At 44.0% G+C, this 14,178-nt stretch overlaps 1 protein-coding gene across 3 annotated transcripts in view; it reads left to right on the top strand.

The window, feature by feature from the left end:
- The window catches only part of sh3pxd2b (SH3 and PX domains 2B), a 32,886-nt gene extending 18,857 nt beyond the window's left edge, over nucleotides 1–14,029 (top strand). The window contains exons 5-15 of one of the 3 annotated variants that reach the window (XM_084028036.1): nucleotides 1,570–1,661; nucleotides 5,008–5,033; nucleotides 5,424–5,459; nucleotides 6,683–6,814; nucleotides 7,564–7,665; nucleotides 8,890–8,973; nucleotides 9,626–9,743; nucleotides 9,903–10,111; nucleotides 10,235–10,281; nucleotides 10,369–10,494; nucleotides 10,635–14,029. In XM_084028036.1, coding sequence (XP_083884162.1) covers nucleotides 1,570–1,661; nucleotides 5,008–5,033; nucleotides 5,424–5,459; nucleotides 6,683–6,814; nucleotides 7,564–7,665; nucleotides 8,890–8,973; nucleotides 9,626–9,743; nucleotides 9,903–10,111; nucleotides 10,235–10,281; nucleotides 10,369–10,494; nucleotides 10,635–12,176 — 2,514 coding nt within the window. In that variant the 3' untranslated portion in view covers nucleotides 12,177–14,029. The remainder of the gene's footprint in view (nucleotides 1–1,569; nucleotides 1,662–5,007; nucleotides 5,034–5,423; nucleotides 5,460–6,682; nucleotides 6,815–7,563; nucleotides 7,666–8,889; nucleotides 8,974–9,625; nucleotides 9,744–9,902; nucleotides 10,112–10,234; nucleotides 10,282–10,368; nucleotides 10,495–10,634) is intronic. The other 2 variants (XM_084028037.1, XM_084028038.1) reach the window with 2 other exon arrangements.
- Nucleotides 14,030–14,178: the final 149 nt, after the last annotated feature.

The raw sequence follows: 14,178 nt of genomic DNA, 5'->3' as shown, positions 1-14,178 counted from the left end.
CCGTCTCGTCCCTGGGGAGAATCATAATGAGCGGACGGGCCGCGGGCCGACACGAGCAGAGGAATAAATCCGAGGAGAGGACAGCCGGTTCAGGATGCACTTTGACCTCAGGCACAGTGCATCGTCGTGGGCTGCAGGACCAAAGACTGGGAGTAAGATATGGATGAAACTGTTGAAAAAGAGAGGTTGTGGTGTTGCATAATGATCCAGCAACACGGTGCCATGAATTAAAAAACACATGAGCACACTCCATACGACTTTGCTGCTGATGGAAAACACTAGTTATGCTTTGTCCGTGGCAGCGGTCCCACTCCTTTCCTTCAACACGAGCTGTCGGCTCGGACGCACGGTCGTAACTATGACGAGGCAAATGTGGCACATGGGACAAGGGCACCTTGGCTGGTGCTTTGACACACACTCTGGTATCACGTCACAGCTGATAGATATGGAACGGAAGCCAGAGAGTGTGACACACAGACAAAGACTCTGCTAGCTGGAAGGACACAACTGAAACACTTAGGAGTATTAAAATCAGAGGTATAGGCCAGCAGGGGAAGCTTGATGGATGGCATTGAGCTTTGGCTGCCAGCAAGAAGAGGAGTGGCTTAGCTCTGAGCTGTAAAGAGAGACGGTTACCATGACGGCAGTTATTCTGTCTGCTGGTTTGGGGCCATGAAGCTTCTGAGGCGATTATCTGTTTTCACTGCTGCCCTTCAGTGGTTTGGTTGAAAGCGTAGGTGAAGCAGATAAAACACAGACTCAGCAGAGAGAGTGCGATAACATGTTCAGACGTGTGTGTGTGTGTGTGTGTGTGCGAGAGAGAGAGAGAGAGGGAGAGACCACGCCGATGAAGGGGAAACTCTATGTGGCCGTTGGCCTTTCATCTCCAGCCTTGTTGTCAGGGCTCATCTCCCTCGCTGCTAGTGATCCTCCACAGAGGCATGAATGTAGGATGAGGGAGGAGGGAAGGTGAGATGGATCAATGAACTGAGAACCGGAGAAGAAACCGGTTGGAAAAACACTGCAAAAAGACAACTGAACGCTACTGGGAATAATAAGTCTGTCTGTCTGTCGACTCATCAGTTTAGGCACCTCCCATTCAACAAATCTGATTTTAAAAATACATACATATATAATATGCCTCATTACTTCAATGCATCACTGCTTACAGGATGAGAGATGGAAATGTTACTTGGTGACATTTAAAGTCTGTTACCTCTCAAACAAACCAGATAAGTAGCTTTCATTTCTGTGATCAAATAAAACATGTTTTTCTCCATGCTATTTATCCAGTATGATATTTGTCCCTACGCAGGAGGGAAGTCTGAATACGTCCTTAAACACGCGTTAGGGGTTCATGTCACCCTTTGCTGGTGCTTTCTGCAGGTTAAGCCGCTGCAAGAAGCCGTTTCTGTTTGCAGTAATTGCTTGCTCTGTGACTTTGTGGGAGTCAGAGCCCCACTGAACTATATATAACCTCATGACTTCTGTATTCACTGAAATGGTTTTACTTGTCAGTTTATGTCATTACCCAACGTTCCTGCTATCTTCTGTTTTTCACGCCTGCAGGCTCTCATTCAGCTGCCGGTCTACATCTCCCAGTGCGAGGAGGTCAGGGTGTTCTTCGAGACCAGACCTGAAGACCTGAACCCGCCCAAGGAGTAAGTGTACCACACATCGGAGACACGCACATAGACACAGGCTCGCATACGGTGGAAAACATCAGTCATTGTTCCCCTGACTGATGTCATGTCACGTCCTGCCAACGTCCATCCCCAGCCTGCCGGTAATGAACACTCATTAAACCTTCTTATGGATATGATGTCATACTGTTGCACTTCCTGATCTTCCTTATTTAGTGCTGAGTTAGCATTGAAGCGTGGCATGTACCTGCAGCTCACTTCAGCCAGCAGCCACGTGCTATGTGGACCTGCTATGTGCATCTGCGCGTGTTGACAAGCACCTACGTTCTCTCACGGGCCTCAGTCACACATGTGTTTATGAGCTAGGTTTCCAGCACCTTGAGGGCAGTGGAGGTTACGGGTGGCTGGTTTCATAAAGACCATAAAGACGGATCTCACGTTTTCACCCCGGAGATGGTTTTTACACCAACAGCTGTCAGCTGAGTTATTAGTTTTAACCTCTCTGTCATCACCTCTAACACCGGGCGCTGAGACGTCGACTCAGACGGCAGGAAATTAAGTTGATAAGTCCTCTGATAGATTTTAGTGCACGTGTGAGCACGTGCATGTGAGCGTGTCCCACTGGCTAGCTCATGACCGCCAGTCTGCACTGCTCTCATACGGTTACAGCTGATAGCACTGTTAGCTGCAAGCCGCGTCGCCGTGATGACAGCCGAAACGATCTTGTATTACGTTTTACTACTGAATGAAATGTTGCTCAGCTAATGGATTTATTTAATAATAAATAGGTCGATTTTCTATGATGAGAAAATGTTCTGTTTTTGTTGGTGGAAAAAGTGAGTTTCATGTTTACCTTTAATCTTGTAACAAATCATTTATGTTAGTCAATTATTAACGCATCGTGTGGAAAGAAGCACAATATTTCCATCCTTATTCTTGGTAATTGGGAGTGTACTTACACCGAGTGAGCAGCTGGGGGTTCATGCTCAAGGACAATTAACAGGATCCGTCGCTGTTATGGGGATTGGATATGAGGCGGCCGCTCGCACCAGCCCGCCATGTTGTCATCTATAATGTGGATGGATTCGGTGTCACTTTGAAGTGTGCAGTCTGCTGCAGTTAGCTGGTTTACTTTGCCGTCTCGCTCCGGAATTGTGTGAATGTGTCACTCAGTTCACTTCCTGTTACTTTAGAAAGAAACTTCCTTAAATCTCTGTGCCTGATCAATATGGAAGTATTATTGAGAAAGATTTAAAGAACGTCACTTGTGTTATTCATTGATTTGAAGAAATACTTGCATTGTAACACTCCAAATATGACAAATGGGAAATACATTTAAGACCACAATAAATACAAAATAATATATATATATATATATATATATATATATATATATATATATATATATATATATATATATATATATATATATATATTTACAATAAATATAAAGTAAGTGTATGCAATTGTAGAAATTGCCCCACATTGACCTGTAATTTAATAAAACATTAACATGTTGCTTATACATGATAATATGATATATAATTGCGTTACACAGAGGCCATTTTTCTGACAAGACTTCTTTTCGTACTGAAGGACAATTCTTAATGGAGGACTTTTATTTGTAATGGAGATGTTTCACTTCATGGACAGTGTTATGTTTACTTCAGTCAAAGATCTGACTCTTTCTTCCACCGCTGGCAAACAAAGCAAAGATGGTCTCATTTGCACATCCAGTCGGTATGCACGGCCAACTGTCAAGCAGCTGTCTACTAGTTGTATGATTAAAATCTGAGGAGGTTGCCAAGGACACTTACCTCCTTACTCCTCCTCTGAAACCCCCAGGCATGTGTTGGGAGAGGTAGGAAAGGGGGCGGAGCGCTCGCTCGAGGCGGATGGATACAGGAAAGACCTTGGTTTGTCTTCATGGAAATTGGATTACTGCTTTCTGCTAGTGCGGCCTGTTGTTTGGCTGACTGACAACGGAGGCCGGCGTACAGACACAGCAGTCACTGTGGGAGAAGATTTATCATGGCCTGTAAATCTGCTGCACTTAGAGGGACATCTTGGACTTTCTCCCTACGAGCAGCAAAGTGAGAGGAGAGGGGAAAGCGGTATTGAATGAAAAGAGGACGTAGTCAGTCAGAGAACCAGAGGAGACAAGGGAGAAGGGGAGGAGTGTGTAGAAGAGAGGAAGTGTAACAAGGATGGGGGAAAGTAGGGGAGAGCAAAGGGGAAGAAAGATGTGGATCTCTTTCACCTGTTTACTGAATATGTCACCTCCTTTCTGTCACAGCGAACCTGGAAAGTGTGTTCCCATGATTCCCCTCGTTAGAATTTGTCCTCCCCTTCATCATGTGACTTTAAGCACGGTTGCCCGGTGTGAGTGTTCCCATGAAAGTTGAGATTGAAGTCAGCCCAGTGTTTTCTGTTTTTCCATAACGAGCCTCAATATGAAAATATAAAGGCGTGCGATTTGATTCTCTAGTTTCAGTAAGATAATCAGATGGGGGGTTCCAGGGATCCAGGTCAGCCTCTACGTCCGGGGCCTTATGTGACCCCTGTTTCACCTCAGTTCAAAGCGAGCGGCGCTTTCACGTACCGTGCACACACATTCCTGCTCCATAACGATCCAGATCATTGGTGCCGCTTCGGTCGGCCCAACCGGGGGATTTTCTTTTTATAGTACATTAATGGGCACGCTTATGGATATAGATTTATCGAGGCTTAAGCCCCCGCAATTAACAGCTTGGCCGATCGAACAATGCTTTATGTGGCTGAGAGAGTTGGTGTTGATTCAGGGGGGAAAGGAACAAGCAGTTGTTGCCAAGGAAAACGATCAAGGGAGATGAAGGATTGGGTTTAGCAGACGTGGAAGATGTGAGATGGAAACAGGAAGGCTGTTAGTAAGAGAGTAATATTTAGATAACAAAGAGGGAGGGAGAGAGGGAGTGAAATGCTAAGCATTAGCCACCATTGATTTTTTTTTCATCTGGATATTGAATCAGCTCCTGACTTCTGCTGAGGAGTGATGGTCTGTTTATCTGGCTAACGTCTGAACCAGACACAGCAAATCATTGAATTTGACGTCAGGCTAGATTTCAGAGATCAGTTATCTAGAAGCTTTTCATCCTCAGGGAGGCGTGTGCCTGCAGCATATTAATAGATGTGACACGTGCCGGCAACGTTGGAAATGCTTGTTGATTCTTTGTTGGAGTAATCAGTGTAAGTGTCGCGCTGTGGAACGAATGCAACAGTTTGAAATCTGATCAAATGAAATCAATTCAGATCTTGTTTAAAGGGCATAATCAGTGCCAGTTTGCCGAGCAAAGTTGATGATGTCATGATTTCCTCTCTTTAACAGGGAACCCATTGGAAAGAAGAAAGCAGGTAAGACCAGCTTCATTCGTTTATATGACATGAAAGTGGTGTTAGGTGGCCTCGGCCGTGGTATTTTTGTCTCAGAGGAGAAACAAATCAGATACTTTTGAGGGAGTTTTACTGCTTTTATGGAACTCCACGTTTTATGACTTTTCATTATGAATACAAGTCTTCATCTTAGTCTATAATATGACATTGTCTCCATCTAGTGGCCACATAGTTTTGTACGGGTTAAAAAAACTAGACGAAGAACACTGTGTCATGTCTGGAATGTTTCCGACTATTATAGAAACCATCTTTTCCATTGTTTCTTTTTATATTCTCTCTTTTCCCTCCATTCGTCTTATATTCTTAAGTTGCATCCATGTCATTTTGTTCATTCATTTTCCTTTCCATTAGGGATTGCGGAGAGAGCGACTACTTTCCTAAAGCGAGGTAGTGAACACTTGGTCGTGCTGTGTGTGACCCGGCCGGTTGCTAGTGGCCTGTTCTCCCCCCCCCCTCCCCCCTCGCCTCCCCTGGTCTGGGCAGGTGGGACGTTGCTGTGTTGAAGGCTCGGGGGCTTGCATTATAATAGAAATCTACCACACTGGTGGTCTTCAGAACCTGCGTGGCTCATTTCTTAGTTGTATTTAAACATGTTGAGTTGGGACACAGTGAAGTAAATAGGTCAAAGAGCCTTTTGTGTTAGGAAAGTCTATATTATAAACATGTTATTTAAAAGTTAAGCTGAGTTACTTAGGTTAGTTTCAGTCCAGCTGATCTTGCAAGAAGTTCAAACTAGTCTCTGTGAACTTGCCTGCCGATCTCCTTTTGACATAAATTGATTCGTTTTCATTCCTTTTTGTTAATTCATATGCCCAAGATACATTTCTGATATTACTGTTCCTCCAGTTCTGCCTTTGAGATAAAGAATCTATAATATAGTTGTTTAATTATCTCCATGGGCATAGCTTGCTGCTGCTCACTGAAGGATGTGGATGGAAAGACAAGCTGTTGTATTTTTAGGCTATTTTAAGAACCGTACAATTAGAATTTTCAGAATGTTTTTAAAGAACACAAACCCAGAGAAATGAGCCATAGTGATATAAATGTGTGCTGCTGGTTGTGATCCCTTACAATGGTGGCGGGTCTTAGTGGTGCTGGTTTGTTTCTGCCGAATAACAGCCGTGTTGATGATCTTCTTAACCCTCTCCACTAAATCTGCCGCTCTCATCATTCCTCTCTGATTCGCTCACACCGTCTCTCCAATCACGTCCGATAACCTCCTCTGCTTCATGTCTGGGTGAATCTCCATACTCTAGATCAGCCTCCTCTCAAGTTTTTGACCTTGGAATTATTCCTGGCATTTTAACAAAAATGAGCTCTTACATTCATGTTTGGATGTCTTAAATTGGCTTCTGAGGAAATGTATTTTAAAGTGTGTCTGAAATCTGACATTTTAAAAGGTCATATTTCCTTCAGAAATTTAAAAGGCCAATATCTCAAAGCCACACAGATGCCATCTTATGATTCCAAGTTCAAGGGCATTCATTTAATATCACAAAGATCCTCGCTGAAATGCAGAAGGTAATGAGTTGAGGCTTTTTTTACCTAGCGAAGGAACAGAAAGGACAACGCAGCTAAGCAAGCCTGTTTGGATTCATTCCTCTCCATAGGAGATTCCACTTCAGCAGACCCGCTCCTCCTCGACCAGTATGTGGCCGTTACGGACTACGAGAAGCAGGAGAGCTCCGAGGTCAGCCTGCATGTGGGTCAGGTGGTGGAGGTCATTGAGAAGAATGAGTCTGGTGAGTTCTACACAGCATGTTTTCCAGTAGTTTGAGGTTTGACTAGTGTTTTTATTACATCATCTCTTCTTCTGCAATGATTTAATGGCACCAAACCTGAGAATCAGAGCTGCCAACTCTGTATCTCAATGCAACTCTTTGGGACAAAAGTAGTGGAAGGAAACGTTCATTTGCATTTTCTTTTGCCGACTTTCAGGAAATTGGATTTCTGTTCAGCGCCCCTTTTTGCAATTTCATATTTCCTGAAATGGGCTGCACGGTGGTGTAGTGGGTAGCACTCTCGCCTCACAGCGAGAGGGTCCTGGGTTCGATTCCCGGGTCGGCCCGGGTTCCTTCTGTGTGGAGTTTGCATGTTCTCCCCGTGTAAGCGTGGGTTCTCTCCGGGTTCTCCGGCTTCCTCCCACAGTCCAAAGACATGCAGGATGGGGATAGGTTAATTGGTGACTCTAAATTGCCCGTAGGTGTGAATGTGAGCGTGAATGGTTGTTTGTCTCTACATGTCGGCCCTGTGATAGACTGGCGACCTGTCCAGGGTGAACCCCGCCTTCGCCCAATGACAGCTGGGATCGGCTCCAGCCCCCCCGTGACCCTGAATACAGGATACGTGGTAGAAAATGGATGGATGGATGGATGGATATTTCCTGAAATTTCAAAACACACATATCCGTCGTGGATGCCAACAATGAATCACCACAATTCCTTGACATCTCTCGATAACATCAGAGAGTTGACACATTGTTTTCGTGCAGGCTGGTGGTTTGTTAGCTCAGATGATGCCCAGGGCTGGGTCCCTGCCACCTGCCTGGAGGCCCAGGATGACCCCGATGACTTCTCTCTGCCAGGGGAAGAAGGTACTTACACACTTTCCATCCGGGTGCTATTGTTTCACATTCAATACCTTAAAGCAAATGTTAAGAATGCAGAGAAGCCATTTAGCTTTATGCTTGTGTGAAATAATTCATAGCCTTGAATGAAGAAGGACTCAACTATCCTTATATGCAAGTTTAAAATACATGTTTTGTACTGTTGTCTTTCCGTTGCCTTCTTAAGGGCAACACACACCCCCCATAGTGCCATGTCATGCACCATCCTGTAGTACACACCGGACACTCCATAGAAACAGAAGAAGTGTTTAATGTGCAGCTAACTGGTTTATTTACAGCAAGCAACGTGTCTGTTAATCAATAAACTAGGGACTCTACCTATCATCTTGGTTTCTTTTCTTTACAAGGTCAGGTTCTGTGTGTTGCCTTTAAGAACAGCATCCAAATATGTTGAAATACCTCAATTAGAGATCACTGATTAATACAAATAATATTCTTAAGTAATCACTACTTAAGAGATGAAACTTGAAATTAAAAAAAAGCCATCTCTGCTATAAATTGGGGCGAGATTCGATCAAATGTAGATGATGATAGATTGATACTGTAATCATACAGCACAGCATATGGTAGGAATCTTACTAAGCAAAGAGGAGTGGCCAGCAAATATGCAAATTACAGACCATATTTCAGGTCTTGGCAAGCCTAAGATGTCTTTGGTGGTTTAGAAGTGGATGATGAGCTATCCCTGTCTGTTGGGTACGACGATCCTCAGAGGCCTGGAATTCACTCACATCTCACACACACTTTCACTGCCATGAAGTCAAGTAATTACACAGATTTAATTGTATAGTCCCAAGACAATGATGACGGCCAACAGTCCTAATCAACCGTGAACTATATGCTCTATAACATACGATTAAAAGACAAAGTTATACATAAAGCATTCTTCTTTGGTAGTAGAATCCCCAACAAACATGGGGTTTGACACTGGAACGGGGATCCAAGTGGAAATAAATATTCCATTTAGCATTGATTGAACCTGTAACAGTACGACTCTAAAAAATTAAAAATGTGCACAAACCGAGAGGGATATTTGTCAGTAAATGGATAAAACAGCACCAGGCCCGTCAGGAGTAGAGCTTTGATTTCTAACAGGGCCTCCTATACTGAAATGCTTTCATTTAGGATGAAAAACATCCTCCATATGTAATGCTCACTTCCTATTTTGCCCCACTTGTGCTGGGATGTCAGTGCCTCGGAGATTCTGGTCACTGCCAAGGCACGTGGGTCGTCGCAGAACTTTAGGGGATCTATTCAGCACAGGCTTTGGGCAAGGTGGAGCGCACGCCTTTCTTCTCCCCCTATTCTAAATGTGTGTGTGTGTGTGTATGTGTGTGTGTGCATGTGTGTTTGTCCATGTGTAAGCATGACATGTTGCATGGAAGATCCAAGCATGGAAATCAAATCCTCGCATGCAGAATAAAAAGTGGATTTTTTTTTATATCTGATACGAATAAATGGAAAAAATAATTTAATTGAAAATGATGAAGCATTTCAATTAACCCACATGAAACACTTAACACATACATATGTAATAATAGTAGAAATACGAATAGTAGATTCACCGTATTCTTAGTACAGTAGTGAGTTTGTCCTGTCTGTGGTCAACATGTGTGTTTTGTGTGTTGCACATGTGTGTATCTCACATCCTCTCACTCCACGAGATGCTGCTCAAGCCTTGCCTCATTTAAATCTCTACATTATATGAGGAGAAGCTTAAAGTGAAGTGGAACACAAGACTACACAAAGTGCCAGTTTGAAACCCCGCCAGCTATCCTAAGCCAAGTGTGCCACCGTGTGCTTTCTCCTCCCCATGCCGTTACCCTAGCATTTGTCTGTGCTACCCTATTTGTGAACCTATCTGATCTCCAAAACATAATGCTTTTATATGAAATAACAATATTGTCTTTCTCTTTTATGACTTCAGAAGAGAAATATTCAGTGATTTACCCGTACTCGGCCAGGGACGAGGATGAGATTGACCTGGAGAGAGGAATGATCGTAGAGGTGATTCAGAAGAACCTGGAGGGCTGGTGGAAGATCAGGTTAAACAATCACTTACATTCACTCTGGAAAAGTAAAAATCATCAATAAAAAGCAGATATTTAGAGAGTTAATCTGTACAAAAGTGTAAATTGATATCAGATAATACTGCAGAAAATCAATAATTAACTGATATCATGGTATATCTCTGCTCCCCTCAGGTACCAGGGTCGCGAGGGCTGGGCCCCGGCCTCCTACCTGAAGAAGACCGACATCCAGGGCCAGAAGCAGTCGGCGGGCGCCGGCGCCCACGCCAGTACCAACGACCTCGACGGCTTCTCCAAACAGAACCAGCAAAACAATGCAGCCAAAGAGAACCGGGACAACAGCCAGAAAGAAAACCGACTCTCGTTTTTCTCTGACAACAAAAGTAGGAAGTGATATTCAACACCAAATCAGAATGGAAACCTCTGTTAAATGCATAAATAAAATGAAACAATAAAATCTGTAAGATTTTCATTTGAACGTTACTGAACACCTTTTCTCACCACAGAAGTGGGAGCAAGACACAGACCTCCTCCACGCAGAGATCTCACCATTGTAAGAGATCCACTTCAAATCTGTACATGGCTCCGTATTCCTCAACAACAAGTTAAACTGTATGTGTCCCTTCTCCACATCCCACAGCCTCGTGGTACGAACCTGCCCAAGCCCCCCGTCGCTCCTCTGGTGGAGGAAGAGTTCTACACCATCGCAGACTTCCAGACTACCATCCCTGATGGTATCAGCTTCCCAGCCGGAGTCAAAGTCGAGGTGGGTCAGCCGCTTCATGAAGTTGTATTAAATAAGGAATACTGTGAAACGTTGGATCCGAATTAAGCACATTTTGTCATCATCATTTATATCTGTCATACGTTTTAAAGTGATGTCGTAAAATCTTTTTTCCCTACCAGGTGATTGAGAAGAATAATGGTGGTTGGTGGTACATCCAGATAGATGAGAAAGAGGGCTGGGCTCCTGCCACCTTTATAGACAAGTACAAGAAGACCAGTAATGCCCTGCGACCTAACTTCCTCGCCCCGCTGCCCAATGAGATGGAGAAGCTGAGACTGGAAGATGCTGGAGCTTCAAATGTTTCGGGGACGGATGACAGCTGGTCCAAACCTTTACCCGACGAGCCAAACACAGCCCCGGACTCTTGTGTCCGTCCGAAGCTGAGAGACTGGAAGTCCAGTGCCAACAAGGTGGGACCGACCTTCCCTGGGCCTTTACCCCCGGCACCAGCCGCACCTCCGGCTGAGGAGAAACCAGCTCTTCCTCCTCGAAGGGAGTCCATTAATAAGAGCTTTGAACTGGAGGTAGCAGAGAAACCAAGGGTGGATCACTCCAAACCTTTGCCTCCGAAACCCCCAGCTCCCGCTGTCATCGTGCCGCTGGTTCCACCCAAAGCAGCCCCCTTCAAACAGGACAAACCGCCAGAACCCAAGAAAGAAGATAAGAGCAAAGCTCTCCACCTTCGGAACGAGATGGGGCTCGAATGCGGCCACAAGATCTCTGCCAAAGAGGTGAAGAAGTTTAATCTGAAACCCGTGCCTAAGCAGCCGCCAAAACCCAAACCGGAAGTGCAGGAGGAGAAACCGGAGGCGGCTGGCCCGGCGGTGTTCATGAAGCCGAAGCCGGGGCTTCGACCTAAACCGGTTCCGGCTGCCAAGCCAGATCCTCCGGCAGAGAACAAACTAGACATCACCAACCTGAGAAGTAAGCTCAGGCCACCGAAGCCGGCGGATCCCACCGCTGTGTCGGCAGAGGTGAACCACCAGAATGACACCTCAGCAGTTAACAGTTCCCACCCCAGTGCACCCTCCAGCTCTCCCCCCACCCACATCCCAACTCTCAACAACGGGAAGCACTGCGACGAGCCCAAACTCCCCCAAAGACACGTCAATGGTCACAGCCAGGAGAGCTCATCACCCCATGCAAAACCAGCAGTGCCTCCACATAAAGAGCCTCCGCAGAGACCCCCCACCATGGTTCCACGGAGACCTCCTCCCCCAAAGAAGACCGACCCATCCAGCCCGACCGAGCTCAAACCTCCGCCTGCTCTAAAAGAAATCCTGGACCTTTCCAGGGGCCCACCACCCCAACTCAGCAGACCCCCTCCCCCTAAACCCAAAGGGTTTGTTCCCACACCTCTGAACAAAGAGAAAGAGGAGCCCAAAATCAATAAAGTCCCGGTTCCTCCCAAGCCCCCGTTGAAGAGTGAGAAGCCCTGCCCGCCCAGGGACAAGCTCCCGCCTTTACTCAAGGAGCCCAGTAAGGAGGAACTGTATCAGGCCGTGGCGGACTTCGAAGGGGACGACCAAACATCCAGCTTCAAAGTGGGTACGGTGTTTGAGGTGATGGAGAGAAACAGCAGCGGCTGGTGGTTCTGTAAAAATGTAGGACTAGAGGTTGAGAGCTGGATCCCCTCAAACTACCTGAGTAAGAAACCATAACGTGAATGTGCTCTCAGAAACATCACCATATTAATAAATAAATAAATAAACAAACTAATGGTTGAATTGAACAACACATCACTACTTTGTAGCTTATTAGCATTTATTTTTATTTTATTTATAGGTACCTTTTTTTTTAAGTGACATTTTTTGTGATGTTGCATTTTGATAAGAATATTCTACCTAAACTGAACCAGCAATAGCACATGACCTTGTTGGGTCTTGTGAAGTTTACGTCTTTTTATTTTGTTGTTGTCGATGCTGATGTTGTTTTTAATCTTAATTTTACAAGAAAAAAAGCGCTTTGCTTTTGTTGCCATATGCTTGTCGCTGCCTTCGTCAGTCTTGCCGTCGTTAAAGGTTGAGTAGGTGATTCTATGCAGAAACACGTTCTGTTAAATTAATTAAAATCCTAGTAAAAAAAACGATGATGAATACATTAAATGCTCTGACATAAAAAAAAAAATTGTCTGTGTCCGTGGCCGGACTGTAAAAACGCTGTCCAATCAAAAAAGTCGGCTCGGAGAAAACAATTGGGAAATTTTCAAAATGTCTGTGTTTTTTCCAAATGACCTACTCAACCTTTAAGCTTGACACTAGAACAGCCGTAAATGTATCTCCCACACATGCCTTCTATGATATGGTGCCTCTTATATTATATGCAAAGTGCTTCAGTGCTTAAAATACTGTATGCAAACTGTAGGTATAGTCCTCGTTGGGATCTTAAAACAAACCTTTGACGAAAAAATTAAATCTCTAGATGTTCAAATCCAGCAGTAGACAAAGACTGCACATGAACTCACCGGGGGAGTTCAGCGACTACATCTGGGCTTTCATGTGCTATTATCGCTAAAAAGGGACGTCATGCATATTATTCTTTGTGCTATCGTAATGCTCTCGTCGACATAATTAACGTTGCAGTGACTTCATTTCGTGCAAGTTCATTTTAAGGTTTGCACACAATGAAGGAAGGGAGAATGCAAAGCATGCATTCTGTTGGCTTTGTAGTTTTAGATTTTATTAGCGATTTTGTTTGTTTTTTATACTCACTGCAACAAATATCCACCAATGTAAAGATGAGGCTGGAACATCTGAACTGATGAGTTGAAAAGAAGCTGTTTGTCAAAGTATTTTAAGATGTTATCTCACATATCGAAGAAAAAAAAAGGGTGAAATGTGACTTGCAGAGGATATCTGCATATCTGTACCTGATATCCGACCTAAAAACTAAGAAATTGAGATCGACAGTGATTTGTGCAATGACTTACAGCATTGTAAGTGTACAGTGGAAGCTTGGTGCTCAAATAACAGCAAAATTGTGACCATTGTATAAAAATTATGTTTTACATTAATGCTTGACTGGTCTCAAGCATGGTCAGTATAGCAAAATGATTTTTTTATTGTACAGAGATGAAAGGCATATCTTTGCTGTTGTCACTTTTTCCTTTGATGGTCCGTCTGTCGGGTCTTTGACACTGTACTGATGCGGGGGGTTAGAGGACGAAGGGATTTAGTTGGTTGAATGTAATAAACAAGCAACATCTCTACTCAGACAAGGCTACAAGCTAAAACATTGCTTCTAGTCGCTACCATGTTATTCCACATAACAACCATGTTTCAGACAAAAGAGATGTTAGCAACTAGAAAGAAGACCAAATATTATTGTAAGGGTTTATTTTAACGAGGACAAAAGGCAGGAAGATTCAGTACAGTGTTGTAAGGCAAAATGTATGGGTTGATGGTGTCAACATTTCAGTATTGTAGTCTTATTTACTTTTTTATTTTTTGCTATGTATTTCTCATTACATTGAGTCCTTTTCCTTACGTCAATAAAAGTTTGATTTTTCAGTTCAGCTGTCATACTGTGTCTGAATTGGTATTTCAAAAAAATCCCAAGCAAATAGTTCACTGGTGGAATGTTTCTTGGTCTGTTTCTTGGTGCTTTGAGTATTGTTTCAATATTTTTATATGTAAGGTACCCTGTTTTTGGCAGTTTCTTTGG

This window comes from Eutrigla gurnardus (assembly GCF_963514095.1).
Source record: "Eutrigla gurnardus genome assembly, chromosome: 15".
Taxonomy (NCBI): domain Eukaryota; kingdom Metazoa; phylum Chordata; class Actinopteri; order Perciformes; family Triglidae; genus Eutrigla; species Eutrigla gurnardus.
This window is presented reverse-complemented; position numbering and strand designations above follow the sequence as displayed.